The sequence below is a fragment of the Gastrolobium bilobum genome, unplaced genomic scaffold, assembly GCF_033153095.1.
Source record: "Gastrolobium bilobum isolate Gb01-03AN ecotype WA unplaced genomic scaffold, APGP_CSIRO_Gbil_v1 utg50887, whole genome shotgun sequence".
In the NCBI taxonomy this organism is placed as follows: Eukaryota; Viridiplantae; Streptophyta; class Magnoliopsida; order Fabales; family Fabaceae; genus Gastrolobium; species Gastrolobium bilobum.
Genome location: NW_026897800.1, coordinates 252,631 through 276,740, shown reverse-complemented (window position 1 = coordinate 276,740; position 24,110 = coordinate 252,631). Strand labels below are relative to the sequence as shown.

The following is a 24,110-nucleotide window of genomic DNA, read 5'->3' as shown; positions in this document are numbered from 1 at the left end:
AAAATTCTTTTCTATTTATACTTTTATCTTTTTTTTAAATTTCTTCTAGAACCGTGATCATTTTGCCACTGTTTCATTATACAGTGTAGTGAAATATGAGTGATGTGACACGTGTCCAAAAAGTGACTGACCAGGCTGACCTTTTGACCACGTATTTCGCTACACTGTGTAGCGAAATACGTGGACCAGTGGGGAGGTGACACATCAGCATGACTAATTCACTACACTGTGTAGCGAATTAGCCTGCGTGTCAGTTTGAGAATTTTTACTGTGCACGTAACATTCTGGTAAATTTTATGATGAACAGTGATAAAATAGTTACTGTTCCATTCCTTCTAAGTCCTTTTTTTTTCCATTTTTGGACAAGCCCCGCCAAGGCCTTGGACTGCAAAAAATGAGCTCCCTAGATGCCGATGAGGACATCCACAATGCATTTAGCTATATGACCATAACCACATTAATTCCACTAATCAATAACCAAAGATAACCTAGTGGTTTTGATAGGATGAAACACTTTGGAGGAGGAAAGGAATGATGGTAATTTTTCATCAAGTAAACAGTGTTTATGAAAAAAAAAATTGAAAGTAAAAAGAGTGAAGCAGGATATTATTAAACATCTTTCCAATCATTTCGTATTTAACTTATAAACATTTTATAATTTTTTCAGTTTAGAAGTGAAAAGATATTTATGTTTTATTTTGATTTTTAGTTTATATGTTTTGAATAATAATTACAAATATGCCAGATTTTTATTTTGATTCCTGCTTTTTAAACTTTGTAAAGAAAATGATGAAAACAACAAATTTTTATTTTCACCATTTTCTTTACAACATCTTAGAAACAACATGAAAGCAATGTAACATTTTAATGATTATAAACAAATATATATTAACTGAAATAAAAACAAATAAATCAAACGCACCACTCTTCCTTTCCCTTCCCTTTCAAACTCAAACTAACCGCATCGGATAGAGTAACTGTATCTATCTGTGATAACTCACTATGCTGCTTCAAATAAATTTCTCATTTACATTATGGCACTTACAATCAAAAAAAAAAAACCAAGAGTATACACTCTACAGCAGCACTGGTGAGTAAATTAAGATATGGCTTTGCAATGGCTCGTGCTTCAGCTTATAAAGAAAATGCTGACTGATATTCAGCGACGTCTCCAAAACAAAGTATGCCACAACTAAAAACTCATTCCAATATAATTGGGCCTACATCTGAACGGAACATATTACTCAGGGCAAGTTGAACTTCTCCAGAGGTGTGTTCACTCCTCACGAGATCTACCAATAAATGAAAGAACCGAGGAATGTACCTCCTGAATGAATCCCTTTCCAGACCAGCCAACCCTTGCAACGCTGAGATGACTAGAGAAGTCCTAGCAGCTATTTCCTCCTTCTTTGATGAGCTCAGGGGGAGTTTTCGACGCGGCACTGGCTGGGTATCTGACTTGTGATGCGCGAATACGGAACCAGCACAATTTAGGTATATGTCCAATACATTTTCACATACTGAGACTAACTCTTGTTCTAAGTCTATCTCATCATATACAAAACGATCATAGTCATGTAAATTTTGTAGAAAGTTAAGGAGATTCTGGAAGGACTCATTTTCAAAATGAACCATGGGCGGGCCAGATAGTTCCAGGATGGAGCAAGCTTTCTGCAACTTCTTCAGCAGGATTGAATCGCTGTTCAGCTGGCGAGCATGCAAAGCAATAGATGAAAATAATTCAATAAGGACTTTGATGCTGGCTGCTGATAAGGATTGCTGGTGTGTTCTGTAAAGATCAGCCGCAACCTGCAAACAGAACACGAAAATATATCATCAAGATGAACTCATTCAGAGGTGAAACCTAGAGCGATTGAATATTTTACAGGAAGAACATCAGGTATGAGAAATATATGTGGACATGAAATTCTGGACCTAAACCATAATTGGTAAGGAACTGACAGAAAGACCTGCACAGCGAACACTAGAAGAATCGATTGTCCAAATTCTTCCATCTAAGTAGAGAGACTCAGTTAAAGATTTTTTTTATTAAAAGAAGGAATTCAATAAGACAGAGAAAACACAAACAACAAAGAACAATGAAAAAAATAAATGAAGCAAGGTACCTATTCCTTTAAAAAGACCATTTGCTTAACCAAATAGAAGCCAATAGCCTAATCCTATCCCAAATCCGCTACTGATCCAAAGAAATCTACTTAAGTATGCAATAGTTACACTCCAACCATATGCAACTAAGTATAGCATAGATTGCACATTATCACAAAAATTAAAAGCTAGTCATGAAAAATTGGTCCAAGGATCTAGGGCGCACCCAACATTCTCCCAAAATGCCAAACAAAATTCCATAAAGAAACAGCAGAACAATGTAAGAACAGACGAGGGACAGATTCCGAACTTGCACCACATAAAAATAACACATAGCAGGGGAAATAGCCACAAACTTGCAACATGTCATTGGTATTAATTCTATTAAGCATTGAAGTCCAAATAAAAGACCTGGCCTTGGAGGGAGTTTTAGACTTTCAAATAGGTTTGTCAAGATGGAACATAGCTCCATTCAATGAATGAGTAAGGAATTGCAGACAAAAAAGATTTGCACCAAAAAGGATCAAGAAATCAAATCCTTCTATCTTGACTCAAGGGCAAAAAACCATAGTCATGGAGACCCAAAAGAGACTCTGAATCACTGAATTCGCTATCATTTCAGAGGGAGGGGGGGAGTGGAAACTCATGACAAAAGTGGCTTGAACACTGAAAAATATGCATAGGAAAAATGGGTAAGGAAGAAAAGCAGGAGTAAAATAATTAAGCACCTGTATAATTCACGATGGGAAAGGAATTTACCAATTGCCATGGTTCACAGCGGGTAGGGAAACATCACTGCTGTGATCATCAGAGGGTAAAGACACCATGGGAATGATCATCAGCATGACAAAACAGTATAAACACCAGCATTGAAGTTTAAGTTGGGTTTGGGTTATCATTCTCAATTTTCCCCCTTCAATGTAATGCTAGCATTGAAAAAAAACAAATAGTAGCCAAAACAAGGTCATACCAAACATGCAACTTGAAGAATTCAGACAACCATTGACACTGTGTGATCAGAGAAGATAAGGACAGAACTGTGTTGAGGATGATAAGACAAGCTGAAAGGTGGCAATGACGATAGAAGAGAGAGTGAGATTGGTGGAAGAAAAACTAGGATTTTGGTGGCCAGAATTTGACACAGCCAGCAAGAAGGCGCAAGAGTTGAAACAGAATATACCAAAAAATAAAAAAATACATTTTAGTGTATTCATGGTAAACGGAACAGGTCAGGCTAGCTGGGAGGGACAGTTTTGGGCTTGCATGGGTGAAGGTGTTTGGACTTGGCATATTGGCATTTGGGCTAGGAAAAACTTCAACCAAAAGGGTAAGCTCATGGTTTTTGCCCATCACCCTTAGCTTATACGACATTCTTCTTCCTATCACCTTTAGCCTATAAGACATTCTTCTTCCTATCACCCTTAGCTTATAAGACATTATTCGGAACATCGACCAAAGTGCCACTGTTTGGCAAAAAATTTATCCAAATGCCACGCGAATAGTACTTTTTACTAGACTGCCACGTGACGCAATTTGCTACGACTGGTAGCGAATTACGTTCGCCAATGATTTTGTGACACGTGGCACATTTTCGCAGAAAAAAACTGACTGGACGAAGTTCGCTACTAGTGGTAGCGAACTTGGTACACAATGTGGCCACATGTCAGGAAATCATAGGCCACGAAATTCGCTACCAGTCATAGCGAATTACGTCGCGTGGCAGTATGGTAAAAAGTACTGTTCGCGTGACATTTGGATAAAAAATTTGCCAAATAGTGACACTTTGGTCACTGTTCCACATTATTCTTCCTATCACCCTCCCGCGGTAGGACTTCTTATTCCACATCACATGTGGTTCACCAACACTGCCTTTTTACACGTGAGCATATTTTGTCTCATTTTTCATTTTTTTTGGGTACACATTGAGGGTTGTCTTTTCTCCATGATTGGTTCTCTAAATTAGGCAGCCTGTCAGTGGTGGCATGTTGTTATCTGGGTTTTTGCAGTAGTCCCTTCAGTCTTCTTTGCTCACAGGCCCTTCTAAGATCATTAAAGCCTCAATATCATGTTGAAATTATAGGGTTTAGGTAAGGAAGGATGAAAAGAGAGAATAGAGACTCAAAATAACAAGATATTAAATTGCTGTGGTGTATTATGATGTGATACAAAATAACAAATTCTACCCCCTACTTATACTTTGAATTAGGTTAAGTTCTAGACCCCTAATCCTAATCAAATAAGGGAAAAATAACTTACAAAAGATAAGATAAAATACCTAAGTATAAGGTTCCTAACAAGATAAGATCCCCAAAAATAAGATAACATTGTTATTCCTAAAATAACATAAATTATCTTAATCTGTTATGCATCATTTGTTTTTTGTAAATATTCCAACAATACCATTGATGATTGATCAAATATAAAATGACAATTTGCAAAAAAAAAAACACGATGACACTAATTGAAGAAGGGAAAGAGTGAAAGAGATCAACAGTAAGGATCATTAGGGTAGCAATTAAAAAGCAGTTCAACTTTGATCCTACGAAAACTAAACGAGCCAAAAGAAGAGACTAAAGCTGTACAGACGTTACACAAGAGAGGACCAAATTAGTGAATGCATAGAGATCCAATCTAGGGAATTTGGTGCTTACATTTAAATGTTAAGTCTTATCATGCTTTTGCGTCAAATACAGAAAGAGCAAGAAGTAAACCTGTACAATAAGTAGCTGCATAGCAATATGATTCTTTGTTCTTGACACAACATATGTGGCCATTTGCAGATTGTCATCATCAAACTCATTATTTCTCAAGTCTTGATCAGAAGACCTCTCCAAATCAACAGAGGACTGTGAAATATTGGGCACCTCAATATTGTTCATGGTTCTCAAGACCTTCATGAATCCAGGCACTGTCGATGTAGCTGTCTCTTTCAAACACAGTAAAATCTCTTTCCATTCTTCTTCTGAAAGCCTGTTACCGAGGTCACTTGTGAGACGCACTAATCCAGCAACTCCAGTACTAGCTGGACCCTGAACAGGACTTCTAATGAACCCTGTAAGTACTGACACAACACCTGATAGCTGAGACCTCACCATATCAAAAAAAGTGACAAATAAATCTATTAAACATTCTGCTGCTACTGAAGAAGTTTCAGAATCCCATGTGCTTCCTTCAGCATTCACAGATACTGAGTTGTATACAGGGAAAATAACAGAACAGAAAATGCTATTCCAAAATGTGCGTGAGAATAGATGACCATGATCCCGTAGAATGTTAAAAAGCACCTCCAAAGAACTCTTTCTTATGGCTGATCTTGGATCAGAAGTTAGTTTTGACAACCCTGCAATGAAAATATTAAATTTAAAACAGAAAGAACAGATAAGGGGAGAAGTGCAATAAGCAATTATATCAACAAAATGCAGCAAACATCGTCCGAGGGTAGCTCAGTTGGCAACTGAGCTCCTAAGGGTTTGCTTGAGACAGGGGTTCAAATCCTGCCTCGAGCAAATTCTTAGAAAATCTTTGGGGGCCAGAGGATGTGCCTCCCTCCTCGAATGGGGGATTAGTCTCATCCTTCCTCCGGTAGCGAAGCTCAATGCACCCGTTGTTCCAATGAGGGGGTAGCCTTCAGGACCGTACTCCGAGGACAAGGTGACCGGAGGAGGTTGAATGGACCCTCCAGGTTATATCCAAAAAAAAAGCAAAAATTTAATATAAAGCTTACAAATACAGTATATAAAGGGCAGTCTCAGCATGGTTGAGAGCAAGAGGCACTTGAGATTCATGCAAGCAATCAATCAAACAGTATACATAAATCTACCGGACAAGAATGTGCTTTATTTAGGGGTGTAAATGAGCCAAGCGGCTTGTCAAGGGCCCAAGGCTTGGCTTGCTTTAAGCTTGGCTTGGTCTGGCTTGTTTAATAAATAGAACGGGCTCAAGCTTTAAAAAAAGCTTGTTTAGCAAACAAACCCAAGCCTAATTTAATGAGGCTTGGCTTGAAAGCCCGTGAGCTGGCCCGATATATTATTATAATAAATAATATATTTTATGTCACTAAATCATTAACCCTATTTTTTATATCAAATTGCTCATATGAAGGTGTTGATGGCTTTGGAGTAAGTGCTAAGTTTCCCTGGAGTAGCATGAGGTCTGGTAGTAGTGCTAATAGGCAGTTTTTTTTTTTTTCTTTGGTTAGGTGTTGTCAGTGGATATAAATTGTTAACCTCTTTGTTCCAATTTGAGGATGAGAATGATGGTGACATGAGATAAGATTCAATTGTTTCTCGGGTTTGTTTGGTTATTTTAATAAAGGTCGTAGTAACTGTTATTTTTTTTAACATTACAAATTGTTATCACTGAAAAGTTTTAAAGGTTAGTCTATATTACATACTTTTCTTAAAATATTCTTCCCCCACATTCTCTATTTCACGAGCTGGATCAATGTTTAAGAAGAAATTGCGGAATTCATTATTCGATCTTAAAATATATGTGGACTGAGTGGGTTCTATGATTGTTTTTTCTCTGACGAAGGAATACAGAATTTGATGCATTTATAGTCTCAACATTTGGACGTATGTGACTTTGGAAAAAATACATTTTATAATTATAAATGAGTCAAGTCAAGCTCAAGCCAAGCCTTTAATTTTTTACAAAAACAAGTCAAGCCAAGCCTGGAATTTAGCACGTACCAAGATAATGAATCAGCCATGCTCAAAATATTTTTCATGGGCTTGGCTCGTTTAAACTAAAGTTTGGCTCGGCTCAGCTCATTTACACCCCTAGCTTTATTGGCCACCATGCATGGTGCTGTTGCCACTGTACTTAAATTCTTAGGACAGCATCTAAAGGCATATTACCTGACAGCAAAGGATTCCAAAAGGACACGTGATCATCATTATCAGTAAGAGCTTGTACATCTGAAACACCATTTGCTACTACAACCGATGAGCCATCAACACTACTCTTATTGCAAACAAGTCCTCCCTCAGCAAGTCTGACCGCACAAAAACGAAGAAATGCAATTGCATTGAGGCTAACATCACTATTGAATCGGCTATTTGTAAATGTCAAAAGGCATCCAACACAATCAGTGAAGGTCGTTGTTTCCGTCTCAGTAATATAAGGGAAAAATTCACGCACTATTTTCTCCATTGTCTCAAATGCTAACAACACAATATTCTTCCGCTCATCAGCTGCAGCAGCTGTAAAAACCTGAGAGCCAAAAACACGGTATGATAAGTAAAGATTTTTCCATGGTCAGTGGGGGAAAAGAAAAAGATGAAGCCAACTTTAACATACCATAAAAACACTTTTCCAGCCAGATTTCACATTACTGACACGGCTAAGAACCATCTGTGAAATGCAACGAACTATTAATTCTCTAATTTCTGTGGAGTTGCTTTTCTGCATAACAATAACAAATGGTCTCAGAAATTCATTCTGGAAATTATAATTAGCCAGCTCCTCACGCTCCAAAAATTTCATCGCAAGTTGTCGCAGTGAATCCATTGCAAAGATTGCAACTGACAAGTTTTCTGACAATCCAACTGACACAAAGAAATCTGAGAGAACATTCCATATGCGAGACCATACTAATCTGATGCGGTTCATATTATAGTGCCTGCAAATATAACCATGTTCTAGTCATTACTTCTAAAGTAGATTGAATTGTCATTACAACTTTAATCACTAGTGTGCAAGAGAAGCAATTGACTTAGAAAAACCAATTACAAGGTATAAAGAACATGACTTGGAGTAAATCACAATCCCTTTCTTAAGAAGTAACAAAACCAAAATAAGACCTCATATCAAGGAAATGACATTTTCCCTCATTCCAAAATAATTAACAATGGACATAAATAAGTATTATTAGAGAAATAAATCCATTCTTCAGCCTCAAACTAACAGTTTAAGCTTTTGAAATAGTTGGTACTTGACATGGTATTAGAGCTCCTTGACATGAATTATGTTTTTTAAAATTAAAAGATGATAAATTGAATTAAAATAACATCAATTGGTTACAAAATGCAAGCAATATTTAGTACGCTCTTCTTTAAAACAGGTAGCCCGTTTGAGTATTCTAAAGTCTAGACCATATTTACTCTGGTTTACTTGGAGACAAAATGAAGTAATTTCTAGAGGAAGATGCCATAGCCATGTCTCTGCCAAAGTCCTAAAACACCCCACCTTCTTAGGCCTTAAGAGCTTTGGCCGCCAAGTTTCTGATAGTCACAAGAAATTTCTTTCTTTTGAATGTTCATTTTATTATTTTAAATATAACAACAGAAGAAGATCAAAACATAAACAGACCAAAAACCCAAAACTTCAATCTGCCAGATTATTTATCCTCCAAGTCAATCCAAATAATTCCTTAAGACAATAGTTGAGCTTATATGGATTATATCTGTCTCAAAATTCTCACTTATTTCATCTTTAACAGCCACTGTATTACGATAAAAATTAAAAGGTATAGGTTTTATGTAGCAGGGCATTGTTTTGTTAAGCATGACCAGACTATCATGGATGCTTGTGCATATGCCAACATCATACAAAATCTGAGGATGTAGAAATCCTGTTAGGCATCAGATATTCATATCCTAAAATATTTCGTATTCCTCAAAATCTTATGATACGAATCTTGGGAGAACCTCACTCTAAAAACTAGCTCAAGAGGTAGAAGAGCCCAAAGTCCATATGAACCACACATTAGCCACCCATATAACCAATGTGGGACTTCAAGTCCCACACCTTGGAGTAGGATCGTAACATTCCAACACGCGGGCTAGCTTTGCGCTAGTCTTCTATTAGACCCGGGTGAACACTACAATGTCGGAGTCACCACCCGCGCCGCTCGATTGCAACCGGGAGTGTAAAGAACCAATTTATCCCAAAAGCTTAAGCTGTTGGGTGAGGCTACATTAATGGTTTTATATATCTCAACACGCCCCCTCACACGAGAGTCCACTGGGCTTGAAGGGTGGACAATGCACAGGCCCACCTACCTGTGCGAAGAAAAAAACTCCACTAGAAAGAAAATGGGGGGCGGTGAGAATTGAACCCGGTACACCGAAGCTCTGATACCATGTAAAGAACCAATTCAACCCAAAAGCTTAAGCTATTGGGTGAGGCTACATTAATGGTTTTATATATCTCAACAGGGAGACATAATGGAAAGTTGTGATACCAATTGATACTGTTGAAATATATAAAATCATTAATGTAGCCTTACCCAACAACTTAAGCTTTTGGGTTGAATTGGTTCTCAATATGGTATCAGAGCCTCGTGTCCCGGGTTCGATCCTCACGCTCCCCACTTTCTTTCTAGTGGAATTTTTTTCTTCGCACAGGTAGGTGGGCCTGTGCATCGTCCACCTTTCAAGCCCAGTGGGCTCTCGTGTGAGGGGGCGTGTTGAAATATATAAAATTATTGATGTAGCTTCACCCAACAGCTTAAACTTTTGGATTGAATTGGTTCTCAATATGGTATCAGAGCCTCGTGTCCCAGGTTCGATCCTCGCCGCCCCCCACTTTCTTTCAAGTGGAATTTCTTTGTTCGCACAAGTAGGTGGGCCTGTGCATTGTTCAACCTTCAAGCCCAGTGAGTTCTCGTGTCAGGGTACGTGTTGAGATATAAACCATTAAAAAGGCCCTCACCTAATAGCTTAAGCTTTTGGGTTGAATTGGTTCTTTACAGATACGAACCTTGGGAGAACCTCACGAGCTAGATCAAGAGGTAAGAGAGTCACAAGTCCATATAAACCCCACATTAATCACCCATATAACCAATATGGGACTCCAAGTCCCATACCTTAGAGTAGGATCATAACATCTTACATACCAAAACCCACTATAAAAAGTACATATAAGAAGTATGAAACAAAATGGTGCCCCAACTGGGCACAAATTACATGGTTTATATTCACTTAGCAAGCTCCATCTCATGTCAATAAAAATATTACTTGACACAATTTAATGTTGCAAAAAGAGCACGTCTATCTTATATAAGGAGAAAGAAACTTACGCAATTTCAACAATTTTAGTGAGGCCGAACACACGAGGGTCCGTTGGAGACTGTAACTCTGAGAGGGAAACTTTACAAAGTGCTTTCACAAATGCTACTATCGCTTCACCATTCAACCGTTGACTATGAGCAAACACATGGTTCAATTCAAAGTTCCCAATCTGGTCCAGTAGATTCAAGTTTGAAATGAAACTATTTATTTGTTCTGGTGTTACCAGTGCAGAAGCATTGACCCCAACACTTGTACTGTCATACGAACTACCACGAACAACAGCCACCATGGCTGGATTCTGGAGAGTTCCTTTCTTAAAAGAAGAGAAACCTAATGTCTTTGGCGCTTTTTCCTCTGTTTCAAGATTAGATGAACTGAAGAAGGTCGCATCACTTGGGGCACCCTCGCCTAAGAGTAGCAAATGCTCAATTCGGGAGAGACATGTTAATATGTGTTCCCATGCTTCTTGCAGATGATCGCCATCTTCAATAGCAATTGATATTATGGCCTGCAGAAAATTAAGAAGTGGAAGATATTACCATGACATATGCATCAAATTAAATGGGTCAATTGCAAAAAATGATGTATTAGTCACAGTCTATTGTCGTACAAAGGATTAGTCAAATCAAAGTGGGACCCATTTATTACTGCTTTCCCGATATGGCACAATATGGCTAGAATGATGTAAATACTTAATATATGATGTGAAATATGTAATTGTTATTGTACATTTGGAAGGAAAATCAAACATAAATTATTTGATTTGAGAAGTATCAATGACAACCAAATTAAGATTCATTTACCTTGACAGCATCAACATTTTTCTGTTTCATATCTCCAGCACAGTGCAGATAAGTAAATTTGGCAACTGATGTAACAAACGCATCCCTTTGAGTCTGCATGCCCATCACTGCAGTAACATGCACAGCATGTCGAAATCCCTGTAGGCATTGAGAAGTAGCTACCCTGTCATCACTCTGGTCCAGTGTTACACTGAATGCCGCCAGCATAGGCCCCCAACAGACTTCCACCATAAACCTCAGTATTGCCACATCTGTGACAACATGATAAGCAGATCTGCAACAACATGTAAATAGAATGTCTAACTACGGAAATGCAAGGATAAATACAACATCACTTATTTCATAAATAATCCAGCAGATAGCTTAAGGGGGTGTTTGGTAGAGGAGAAAAAAAAATTTACCTAGAAATCACAATTACTGGGAATATGGTGGGAAAGTGAATTTTCTGGAAAAGTTAAAAAAAGTTATTTGGTAGGCCAAAATATTACAGGGAAACTTGTGGGCAAATTAGAATTTTCATGTGTTATTCTTACTTTAATTTTACACACAAAATACATTCCCATGCAAATAAGTTTTCTAGGCAAATTTTTTCCAAACCTCTACCAAATATGGTCTCCTTTGAATCCCATCCCCACTTTCCTAGGAAACAAAATAAAATCCCCCTACCAAACACCCCCTAAAAGAAAAAGAAAAATGCACATTTGGAAAGGATGAGATACAGATTGCAGAACTAGACCACAAAATGTATGTGCCAGGAGAGAAAAAAAAAAAAAAAAAAAAAAAATTCCACTAAAAAATATTAATGTAAAGTAGCCAAATAGAAATTTGTATTGTAAAGCAATCATTTCAATCCAAAAGCTTAAGCTTGTAAGTGATGTCTACATTAATGGTTTATATTAGACTTTCCTAACACACACCCTCACACTAGAATCCATTGGGATTGAAGAGTGGATAATGCACAAGCCCACCTACCTATACTAAGAAACTCCACAGTGAAATGTTTTCTAGAATAATGAGGGCGGTGAGAATCTAACTCGTGACCACTTGTTCCCAAGCAATAATACCATACAATGCAATCCAACAACTTAAACTTTTGGGTTGAAATGGTTGCTTTATAAAGTATCAGAACATGGGACCAAATGGTCACGAGTTCAATCCTCACTGCCCCATATTAATAGTTTTATATTAAACTTCTCTTACATATATAAATCAAACAAAACAACACACATTCTAAAAAACAAAGAGTTTATCAGGTATAGCTTTGCAACTGAGTGCACTTCCCCAAAAACAATCCAAACATTGAGCAATGTCTTAGCTTACTCTGATTTTCGTGAATTTGATTGAAATTGCTCCTGAATGTGCCGAATGAGAAGCCCATTTGCGCCCACTGCTTTTTCCTCATTCTGCTTCCAGTTCACAAGATTGAGTATACCATCCAATCCCAGCAATCTATTAAAGCTATTAGCTTGTTTACTCTGAGGTGCAGAAGAATCAGCATTCATCTTAATTTCATTTTTAACAATTTTATCATAAATGGCCCCAAGATATTCCTCTGGTAAATCCTTTCCATCATCTATTCCTCGGTTGTTTCGAATAAAATCAGCCTTTGTCATCTGAAAAGCCATCAACACAGAATATACACCACAAAATCAAGTTCAAACCCATATTCTGCGTTGTAGAATTACAAACAAAATATAATGAATTTACAATGTCAATTGTGTAAAAGATTTAAAAAAATAAATAAATAAATAAATATTGCCAAAGTCATTTACAAAATGATATTAGACATGATAGCTTATCATGATCACTGAGTTTATTCAACACGAATGCTGTAATTTACCGTAGTTACCACCCATCTAAACAAGAAGATAAAAGGAAAGGAAAGAGGAAATAATTGATATTTTCAAAGTTGTATTCAGAATAAATATGTATAATTCACATTGCCTTGGTAGTTGGTAGGATAATTTTCTGTGATAAAAATTATTATATTCAATTTTCATCAGTAAAATAATTTGTAAAAGGATGTATAGACAACTCAAAATTCAATTAAGCCCAATAGAAATGAAAGCACACCCAGAGTGGACACCAAGAAATGTCACAAAGCTGATAACAGCTGAGCCTAAGACATGATATAGAAGATTCAGGAGGTCAAACCTTATCTTTCACCATATTATTATGAGCATCTGTATTGAGCATTATCACAGAGTAAGCAAGAACGTAGGCAGTATCTGCACTGCTAAAAGAACTAGGGCTGCATTTACAATAGCGCTCAGCAAACTTCTCCATGATGCGATCAATTTTCTGTGCCTCACCAGGCAACCTGAAGCCCTGAAGAAAAAATCGTATTGCTTCACCAAAATCCATCCCTTTGAAGTTGAAGGAATCTACATAAGCATGCATAACTTTTAGAGAAAACTCCTCCCTTTCCCCCAAATATTCACCAATCTTGGTTTCATCAAGGCCACCAGTATTCTTCAGGAAAATAGCCACTTCTTCTGGAGAACTACCAATTTTTTTGTTGCTTATCAAAAATTCAATACCCTTGGAAGGTTTTCGATTAAAAAGCGATATACCTTTCTGCATTTAACCCAGAAAAAGCATCAGCATAGACTGTAAGAATTTGAAGCTCAGGAAGATAAAATTATGTATAAATTGAATTCATGGGAAAAGGAGGGGAGATAGAACACAAAATCTTACAGACACAATACAGGTTTGTTTCTATGAAAAATCAAGCAGTCATTACTCAATGCTATGCAAGTATAAGATGATATTTAAGCATGATGACCATATAACAATTTGTCTTCCTGCCAAATAATATCAACCTGAAGTTCAATTTTATATGCCCGACGCTGCTCTAGCGTGGCAGCATCTGAAAATTCAGAGTTTACATCAGGATGTAGTTCATGATCAGAACCATTTCCTTCTTCTCCATTTAGTATTAGATGAATCTCTGCTGCACTACTGCTTTCAGGGCTCTTTGCTAGATACAAATCTCCTATCGTTATCTGCTGATCCATCCATGCTCCCATTGACTTAATGATGCTGACCAAGCATTTCACAGATTCATGTCGAAAAGTAAAATCCTGTGCTGGAGACAAAGCTGTGGTTGACCCTGTAGGTGGTCCCATAGCAGTTTTCAGAAGGCCATTGACAATCCTGCAAATATCTGATGGAATTATAAGAGTTTAAATACTAAAACAAGATGCACAATACTTACTAAAAAAAACAAGATGCAAAATCAAACAAACAAACATAAATAAATAAATAAAACTGTTTACTACATTCACACTACGGACCTTGAATACACTTAAGTTCTTGGAAAGAGACAATGCTCCAACTATACCATATAAGCAAAATTCTCAATAAACATGCAAGGAAAGTTGTTTGACACTAATACCCATGCTATGGCTTCCAACCATGACTTTCTCCTTCCCCAAATAAATAAATAAAATTTTATCAGAACTAATTTCAAATCTTCCTAACCCTGAAAAAAAAAAGTGTTTCAACAAACCTAATCTTACACCAATCACACCCAAACAATCCCCCACCCCCAGCTCTCCGTATCCAATAACTACAATTATCTAAACTTCATACAATTCCCCAGGATGCTCCTTGAACCTACTCAGCTACCATCCACCACTCTAGAACGCATCCTTTTTTGTATTACTAAACGGGAAAATCCACAGAATCAGCATTAACAAGGCTATTAATCAACTCTTTTGTTTGGCAATCAAGTTGAATTATCATCTCAGCTTTGCAAAGTATTAACCTATGTCTATTCTTGAAAAGTGACCACTGTCATGATATCACAACACAAAATATTTCAAAAACATTATACCTTTCAAATATGTTAGAAGCATCCACATCACAATCATAGTTGACAAAAATGTCAATAATAATCTGAGGATCTTGAGATATTTTGTCCAGTAAGTTGAGGACAGTCATTTTCTGCAGAAAACTGGGCTGAAGAACATTCTCAAGAACTCGGAGGATAAGCATGGGAAAAAACATGCCAATTTCTTTTTTCAACCCTGATCTGAATTTTGATAACAAGTTCATGAAAATGGAACACTGAAGCTGGAAAATGGCCATTGCCGAGAGGGCACTGTTCTTTAATAATGACAAGCAAAGATACTGCTTGATAGCATGGAGAAACCTGTACCATGTTAAAGCAAATATCAGTGCCATGACAAATTATTAACAATAATATATAAAAAGAAAGATCTTAGGGAAAGAATTATTTTCATGTATGTGTAACTGAATTTCATTGTACACCAAAAGTGGTATTTTTGTTAGTAAAGAGATAAGTACATTCTATAAGCTATTATTTCTACATTTCCTCTCAAGCTAGAGCATGTATATCATATGCACCAAGCTATTATAAATGTAGCAAATTCGAGGACCCCAAAAAGACTTATCAAACTCATGTGTCAGTTGGTTATTCAAATTGACAAAACTAGTTATCTTGAATGAAGTGGCAATCCACCTTTATGTGTTTTGTTCTTTCATGTAAAACTGTATTGGAGGCAATTTAAAGGCCGCTTAACTGTCACATATTAGGCGTATTACATATGCTTTATTTCTCAAACATAATCCTAGGAACAATTGTTTCAAACACATGAATTCATAGTTAACTGATGCCATGGATCAATATTCTGCTTCTGCACTTAACCTAGAATAACATCCTGCTTATCATAGTATCACTTTTCAAGGATACTAAGTTGCCTCCAGTTAGAATATCTAGAAGATATCTCATAACATCATGATTATATTTTAAGATAGTTTAGAGTATATTAGATGATCTCCTAGAATTGATTTCCATATTTCCTAATATTTCATGAATAACGAAAATTCTTTTGCACAGGCAACCCCCAATTTCCACCTAGAGGACGATTATAAACTTCAAGAGGATGGCACTGATAAGGCCCAGAGAGTAGTTAGTTATTTACATTAGTTATATAAGTGAAGTGGTCGGGCAATTAAAGTTGTTAGGCACAAGGAGTAAGCTTAAAATGTAGGAGAGGGTATAAGAGGTATGTAGATTTGTAAGTTTCTAAATAGAGCAGGGGGCCAGTAGTAAAAAGGAAAACCCTTGGAAGGAGAGATATCTCCTTAGTCCTTTGTCTGTGATTTGGCAGATCAATAGAGTAGTGCTCTTTATTTTTCGCTCTTTGTTTCTCAGCTCTATCTCTCTGAAAATTCAGACAGTTTCGGGAATCGTAACAATATGCAAACCCACCAAAGAATCCAAGGACCATCCACTTCATGTTTAGTGGATTATGACTTATTGATTTACGTTATGGTTAGTGGCTTATTGGCTAAGATGTGTTTGGATTGAGACGTTGATTTATGTAAAGAATTCTTTATATGGTAATTGCCTAGGAGATATGTTTGGACTTCATCATGTTATTTTATGAGTAATGCATTTTGACTGATAAATAACATTTTTTGATATGCTCAACCCACCCCCAGCTTTCATGATTAGGTTGGATCCAAAAATACTCCAAAAGCCAACTTAACTCGTGAATACACCTACATCTTAGACAGTTGTGAAGGGAGGTACAAAACACTCCAAAGTCCTGACATATAGGTCAAAGTGCATACATGATGGGAAGAGAGAGATGTTGAGAATATTCTACATAGAGTAGTTTAGCGTGAGGAACGAAGTCCAACATTGTGTATTATTCTTTGTAATTCTCTTTATTCAATTATATAATAGAGCCTCCGTTGTGTAATTCTGATGGGAATCAAGTCAGAAGAAACAGTGGCAGTTAACAGAGGTTGTGGGAAATGTTAATGGGGGGTAGATTTTTATTTTTTTTAACTGCAGTAGTAGGCAGTTATGGAAAGATATCGTAGTGTAGGATTGTCTTTATAGGCTAGGCTATAAGTTAGGAAGATAGGTTGGTTTTATGTAATTTTCTGGGCTGCTTATGCAGAGAACTTGGAGAAGGGTCTTCAAGTTGGGGGCAATTCTTGCTCATTGTCTTTCCTTGCATTGTAGATTTTCCTTTTACATTAATAAAATACCTATTTCCAGTAAGATAGGAGAACAGAATCCTATCAAATTTACACATAGATTTCAGTATATGCCTCTCGGGTCCTAATATTTATCAAGAGAGAAGGGCCAAACAGCCACTGGAACAGCTAAAAAGAAAGGAAGAAGCTACTGGGATGGAGGACGTTGTAGCCGAAGAAAGTTAGAGTTTCTCCCTCCCAGCCCTCAAGTAGAGATTTAGAAAGATTTTAGAAAGAGAAACATTTTTGTAAATTTGTAAGTGAATGTCACACCTATAGTCTCACATATATTAGTGAAAAGATAAGCACCATATATAAAATATATTACTTCTAGAAATTAAAAGGGTAGATAAACATAAAAATAAAACAAAGATAATGATATACAATAAATATTCTTTAAAGCATGACATTGTACAGAAGCAATTATATAAAGATTAATAAGCCAGTAGCTGAAACAAGTTCCATCCAAAAATTCTTCGTTTTAGATTGAACCAACACACTGTTGAAGACTGAAGCAGTAACAAACCTTTTTCAATAAAAGGAAATAAAGAAAAATGAAAACAAAAATAACAAAGAAATTCTACACAGCCTTACAGGTAAATTTCTGTGCATTATTTTATTATACATATAATTAAATTACCACATCCTTAAAAATAAAAAATGTTGTATATTAGACTGCTTATCTCTTAAAAATAATACAGAAATGTTTTTTATTGAAAATGGAAATTTATTAGACGAAAAAAAAAAAGAGAGGAGAATATAACTAGGGTAGGATAAAATACCTCTCCAGGGCAGAAAATTCTATACACAAGGAGGAACATGAAAGATTCAAAACTGCAGCAAGGCTGTAAGACTTCTCTTTACATAAGAAAATGCAACACAAATGAGTATAATACCAAACAAAAAGCCATAATTGTAAGCCCATATTGTAACAAGTGTAAGGGCAAAGACATTTCCTAAACCAAACACACCAAAGGACTACATAAACGAGATTTCTCAACAAAATTTTAAATCTTTTTTTTTCTGCAACAAATCATTTGTCTTACTTGAATATTGAGGGAAATTGTGTGTCTAATCAGACCACACAAGGTTCTATATATGTTAGAGAGAAGATAATTACAAGATAATTACAAGGATTCCTCTCCTTATTTACACTAGCCTCTAATCGATACTATACATATACATGACCTCCTACAACACACATATCCTAATCAGATGTTATAACAATACAATCAAATACTCTAAGTCTAACAGTCTTAATCCTGATAAGAAGGAAATATTGGACACTTCGAATGACCTTTTGAGTGACTTTCAAATGGGTTTGTCAGGAAGGATTTACATGAAAACATGCCAGAAGAATTCTAAGTTCAAACACAAGTAATTCTAATTCACTAGTTTCTCCATCATCAAATCTCTACAAATGAAATTCCCAATTTAAAAAAGTCCATGAATAGAATATCATAATGTCTGAACAATTATGCACAGTACAGAGATGAAATAATTATATCCAACAAATAGTAGTTACAAGTGATTAGAAAGTATGATACCACTTGCCTCTCATTCGTGCGCCAAATTGAGCTGCCATTATCCATGACTACCTTAAGGAGCTCCAATGACAAAATCTTCCCTCTCAAAAGGATACGATCGTCAGGGTGCTGTTGAGATGAGAATTTCATAGACAATTTGCACAAATTTTTAAAAAGAAGAAAACCATCTTCCCTTATTTTACTTTCATCAGCTCCAGCTTCATTATCCAACTTCTCGGTACTAGTTTCATCAGCTGCTTTGGTCTGCACTTCCAGAGGAGGTGATGGTATAGACGATGATGGCTTGAGAGGAACACCCTCACAGGCCTCCATTACCTCGTTAACGAAATTCTGACAAAAATGAATGGAATTTCCCTCGTTCAAATTCTTATCCGTGAATTCCAAAAGCTCATTAACAGAAACCCTCTTAACGGAGACATCCATGGAGTCTTCCTCGACTCTGGTGAAAACAACGATCATGATCTGTGCAAGAACCGACTTAGCACAGATCTGATTGGTGCCGTTCATACCTCCAAGGTACACATTATAACAAGTCCTCACAATTTGAATTAAACAATCTCCACGAATCAAAATGCAAGGAGATCTCACAGCTGAAAGCAACACTCTTAACACGCCAAGCTCAATCGCCTCCTCTCCAAGCCCTCCGGACTTACAAATGGCATCAATTATGTTGAAAACGACGCCGGACTGTGGACCAATCTCGCCGCGGACGAGTCCGAGAGAGAACAATTTAAAGGTGCATTCGAGAGCAGGCTCAACGACCTTAGGGTAAGCAGAGTCAAGCGCGAGAAAGAGAGGTTGAAGGACAAATTCGGCATCAGAGGAGGAGAGACCTGAAAGAGGTGATTGGGATTCGGATTCGGATTCGCCGGAATCGGAGTCGGAGAGGGATTCGAGCTTGTCGAGGGTGGATTTGCAGGCGGAGACAAGGCGAGAGTGCTTACGCCACGCGGCGTTCTTAATGATCTTGTCGAGTGATGGACCGAGGACTCTACCGCAGCGTGAAGAACCACCGAGGGATTGCGATGCGGACATTTTCTTTCAGTGATGAAAAATACAATGGAAGAGATTGGATCATAGGCATTCATTCACTGATCTACGTGAACGAGGAAAGGAACTCAAAAAATCTGAATGAGTCCGTTCACAGATTCAATTTCATCTTAGGGTGGGAGATTTGAGAATTATTAGCGCGCATGAAGCAAAATATAAGCATAGCTTAGTCATTTGCTGGCTGAGAGAGCCTCTGGCTCCTGAACCTACGTTTAAGTTAACCAGGCATGGAACCAACACATGAGTGCTCTTTATCGGTTTGGTCAAGCCGCAGCCACAGGGACCCCAAAGATTAAATTAGAACCAAGTTAGTTTGGGTTCGTCCATGTAACTTCAGAATCAGACAATATTTACTTTTTTCTCTATTTTTAGAGTGAAAATAAGAAAATAAAGTAAAAATGTTATCACTCTAATTTTATTTTCTTTTTTCTCCTTAGTGGAACTAACCCCTGACATGCTTAAGACACTGATTAGCTTGCAATTCTAACTATCATCATGACAAATTTAGCAAAATTATATTCTAAAACAAGTTACATTTTAGATTTTAAAATATCGACAAATCTTATTTTACTTATACGAGTGCGATCAAAACATAAATGTATAAACAATGTAGTATTTTATTAGTTAGATTCAAAAGCTAAAATAAGCTTCTCTCTTGTTGAAATTTATTTAATTATAAAAATTTAAATTCAAAAATGCCTAAATTTGGAATGCTAAACTAATTGAATCAGAATGTGAAGGTATGAATTTGTGTCCCAAGAAGATGTGAAGTATATCAATATGAGGAAGACAACAGTATATACCAAAGTTCTGAGTTATCTCTGTACTAGCCCCAATAGAGCTGAAGGTGCTAAAGGGGAAGTGTTTAAGCTCCTATGATTTGCTGGATTAATGGCAAAAGTGCTGCCATGACGGGGTTCAGGGATGGGCCTTAAACCACTAAGGAGGCGTTTGGTAGAGGAGAAAAAAAATTTTGTCAGAGAATCTTGATTTTTAAAAATATGATTTTTATATTCAGTTACGATAATATTCAAAAATTAAAAATTTAGAAAAATTTAATTTCTCGAGAATTCTACAAAATGGCGCGTACCAAGTGCCCCCTAAGAGTACCACCATTAGATGCAAAGCTTGTGGTAGTGGAACAAGCTTAACGATGTTGGAAGTGGCTAGTGGTGGAAGGACATAAACTTGTTAAGGTAGAGGCAAGTTCGTCAGGGGGGAATAATAGTATGGATATGAGGGTGAAGCATCCCAACATTCTCAGCTTGCCTTTCTATGGGCTGGATCACTGGTTGCGCCACATGGTTTGTGACGTTCGCAATCATCTGACATGTTGTTCTCCTTCACCAGATTCTCGTAAAGTTCCCTGGTAGCTAGAACCATGAGTCCTGACATTGGAGGATGTAGTGGAGTTGGAGCTCGAATAGACGAATGTGGAATTGAGTAAGCAATGCGGCGAGTGTTCACCATTGCTTCTGCTTGAAGCTCAAAAACATAAATCCCAAAGAGAATATTAGTACAAACAGAGATCAAAGAACGAGAATCAGAATTTATCGTTCCCCACAGACGGTGCCATTAAACTGAATCAGAATATGAAGGTACGAATATGTGTCCTAAGAAAGTGAAGTATATTGATCTGAAGGAGATGAGAGAGGCACTGATATGTATCAAAGCTCTAAATTATCTTCTTACTACCCTCAGTAGAGTTCAAAATGCTAAAAGGGGAGATGTTTGAGAGCTATGGCTATGGCTGAGGTGAAAGTCAAGCATAGAGCGAATGAAGAAGATGAATAGCGAGGGAGCGGCAAAAATTTCGTACTAGTGTTAATTTGCAAAAGTATCTCCACGCTGAAACACATCTGTAAAGATTGACGAGAGTAGAGCAGTCAAACACGTAGTGTTGACTGACGTGACCAGTCCTGCCACATACAACGACGTGATCAGCAGCCACATAGGATCCAACTCACGTGTCTGCATGAATCATGCCAGCTGCTCTGACTTATTTGAGTCCCGCCATATCAGTTGGCGAGACTATGCCACGTGTACAAAACCTCCGCAGGTAATGTGACGCGTTCCAGCCACGTGTACCTACTCCCGCCACCTTGGGTGACGGTTTACGTTGTCCTTCGACATCCCCCACGCGATACTCGTGGGGTAGCGTCCCGTACACTACAAAATTAATCTCGCCACTGACACTTACGAAAATATCTGCCTGGTTATATATAGGGTCTTCCGGTGTTACTTAGTATGGGACATTTTGAAAGTTCGGGATGTTTGCTATTTTTGTATATGATTTTGACTGACGGGTTCTTTACTTCTAGTAATTTTGTTTGTATCAGTTGCTTTGCTTGTAATGTTAAAATTTTGTTGCATCACCTTGCTGTAATGTCGTAATTTTTTTTGTATGAGTTGTTGTAATGTGTATTTAATGTTTTTTATTTACTTTTTTTTAATCTCTACTTTCATCAGATCTCCTTTTGTGTTATTTGCATAAATACACAGTACAATGGAACAATATCGGTCTTTTGTATATTATAATGGTTCTAAAATTAACAGTGTAGGCGGGTTGAGATTCGAAGGGGGAAAAAAAGCAATGTATATTGTCTGAGGCTTGTCCATTGAAGATCTACTTCAGAAGATTCGTCAGAAGTTGAAGTTGCAACAAAATCAGGTAATTTCTTCAGTCACGGGTCGAGTCCCATGTGGAAATCGAAAATATGCAGGTTTAGAAATAACTGATGATGAGGACATTGACATTTTTCTTGGAACATTTGTCCAAAACTCTACTACGTCTCAATTTGTTGAGTTATATGTCGATATTGAGACATCAGACGACATGTCAATACCGACACGTGGGTTGGACCTTAACAGTCAGACACAAATGTCGTCATCATCGGAACCCCAGCCCACACAATCAACTATTGCAAGTGAAGATGAAAGCGACTATATGGTAGATGTTGAACCTGACAATGAAGAGGAGGAGGAAGATGAAGACACTCTACTGGAAAATGACCATGATCAGAATGATAGTGATGGAGGTGATGATGAACATCACGATAATCCCATAACACAGGAGACTGTTATCCCTACGTCCAATAATGCGGTTATTTCACCATCATCAAGTTAGCCATTGAACGTCTTGTATCGTCTTGTATGATTAATTTTTTATATAATCACTTTAATATTTGCCAAATCTGTTTTTGTATTTTTTTGTAGATATGACACCATTTTGGGATGACATCCCACACTATGAGGCTGTTAATTTTGATTATCCGAACGAAGACATATTGGATGTCGAAGGCTTAGGTCGTGGTCCGTGGACAAGAGGAGACGAAATGTATGTGAAACAAGAGTTCCGGTCAAAGAGCGATGTTCAAGTTGCTATAAAACATTTCTGCATGAATGAGCATCGAGAAGGTGTAGTGGTTGAAAGTACTACCACGAAGTTGTCTATGAAATGCCATAAGCATGAAGAAGGCTGCAATTGGCGAGTAAGGGCAATTAAACCGAAGAATAGCAACAGTTGGGTAGTCATTAAATGGGTTGGAAAACATTCTTGTGTCAGCACATCTCAAATATCGTTTCCCACATAAAAGCAGTCTACCAAACTAAAGATGAAACCACACATGAACCAAAGAAATCAGTAATATATAGTAATGCATAAGTACAATCATCCATAAACACATCTCAAATGCATAGATAGGGATTCACATGCTATGATGGTGGAGTATAAGTAGGCCATGGTCTGGAACGTGCATCACGTTCAGGGTTCCTGCGAATGACACCACCCACTCTCTCTGCATCAGGATCGTGCCTCATATCGAAATCCTCTGCTGCTGCCTGTAGAAAATCGTCCTGCGTGTCCTGGGTGTCCTGTCCTGACTGATGTTGACTGCGAGACATGTGTGTCGACATCTGCGTCGACATCTCTGTGGGCATCTGCCTAAGCATCTCTGTGGGTATCTGCGTAGGCATCTGGGGCGGAAACCACTCAATAGGAGTAAATGCCATAGTGGGCCACATGGGTGGTCTATAAACACCAACGGCTCGTGGCCCACCTGCTGGGATGTCATATGACTGGTGCTCAATGCGTGGTCGTCGACGAAAAATGCCCCTACCCTCCTTCGCATGAGGTGGTACATTTATCTCTGGATTAGGTACCTCAGCTAATAGCCCGAATGGTGCAATTGGGCCAGGCTCTGCAACACGGCCGAATTCTCCCTCTGCACGCAGTGACTACTCACACACCTCTTGCACCTGACATTCATCGCGCTGAGCACTTATCTGGGGAGTTTGCATCCACCATATCCACTCTACTCCATCAACCTGTGTCACGAAACATAGTGATTTATTAAATTTAACATGACTACACAATACCATTAATCAAAATTACAAAACTACGATTGCAAGAACAAGCACATATACGTACAACATGGCCTAATTTTGCGACCTGTGTAATACACCCATATTTTCTTTTAATAAAATAATAATAATAATAATAATATAATAATAAATATTTTTGGATAATAATGATATTTAGTATTTTTGTAATTAATAATATTGGTATTTAA

The 24,110-nt window shown here is 37.4% G+C and overlaps 2 protein-coding genes across 3 annotated transcripts; one reads left to right on the top strand and one right to left on the bottom strand.

Annotated features, from left to right (window-relative positions):
- Positions 1 to 924: 924 nt before the first annotated feature.
- LOC133310430 (brefeldin A-inhibited guanine nucleotide-exchange protein 1-like) lies at positions 925 to 19,733 on the bottom strand. 2 transcript variants are annotated; one of them, XM_061511364.1, is made up of 11 exons: positions 18,497 to 19,733; positions 14,763 to 15,080; positions 13,747 to 14,080; positions 13,079 to 13,501; positions 12,245 to 12,537; positions 10,925 to 11,198; positions 10,130 to 10,629; positions 7,408 to 7,729; positions 6,966 to 7,320; positions 4,818 to 5,446; positions 925 to 1,809 (listed from the first exon to the last, which is right to left on the bottom strand). In XM_061511364.1, the coding sequence occupies exons 1-11, from the start codon at positions 19,522 to 19,524 to the stop codon at positions 1,201 to 1,203; spliced, it is 5,085 nt and encodes a 1,694-aa protein (XP_061367348.1). In that variant the 5' UTR covers positions 19,525 to 19,733; the 3' UTR covers positions 925 to 1,200. The 2 variants fall into 2 exon arrangements, with proteins under 2 accessions (XP_061367348.1, XP_061367349.1); XM_061511365.1 differs by lacking the exon at positions 18,497 to 19,733 and having other exon boundaries at positions 13,747 to 14,090; positions 14,763 to 14,932.
- Positions 19,734 to 21,145: 1,412 nt separating this feature from the next.
- Positions 21,146 to 23,132, top strand: LOC133310452 (uncharacterized). Its single transcript, XM_061511389.1, has 3 exons — positions 21,146 to 21,203; positions 22,164 to 22,661; positions 22,756 to 23,132. Exons 1-3 carry the CDS (start codon positions 21,146 to 21,148, stop codon positions 23,130 to 23,132), a joined length of 933 nt encoding a protein of 310 aa, XP_061367373.1.
- The last annotated feature ends 978 nt before the right edge of the window (positions 23,133 to 24,110 follow it).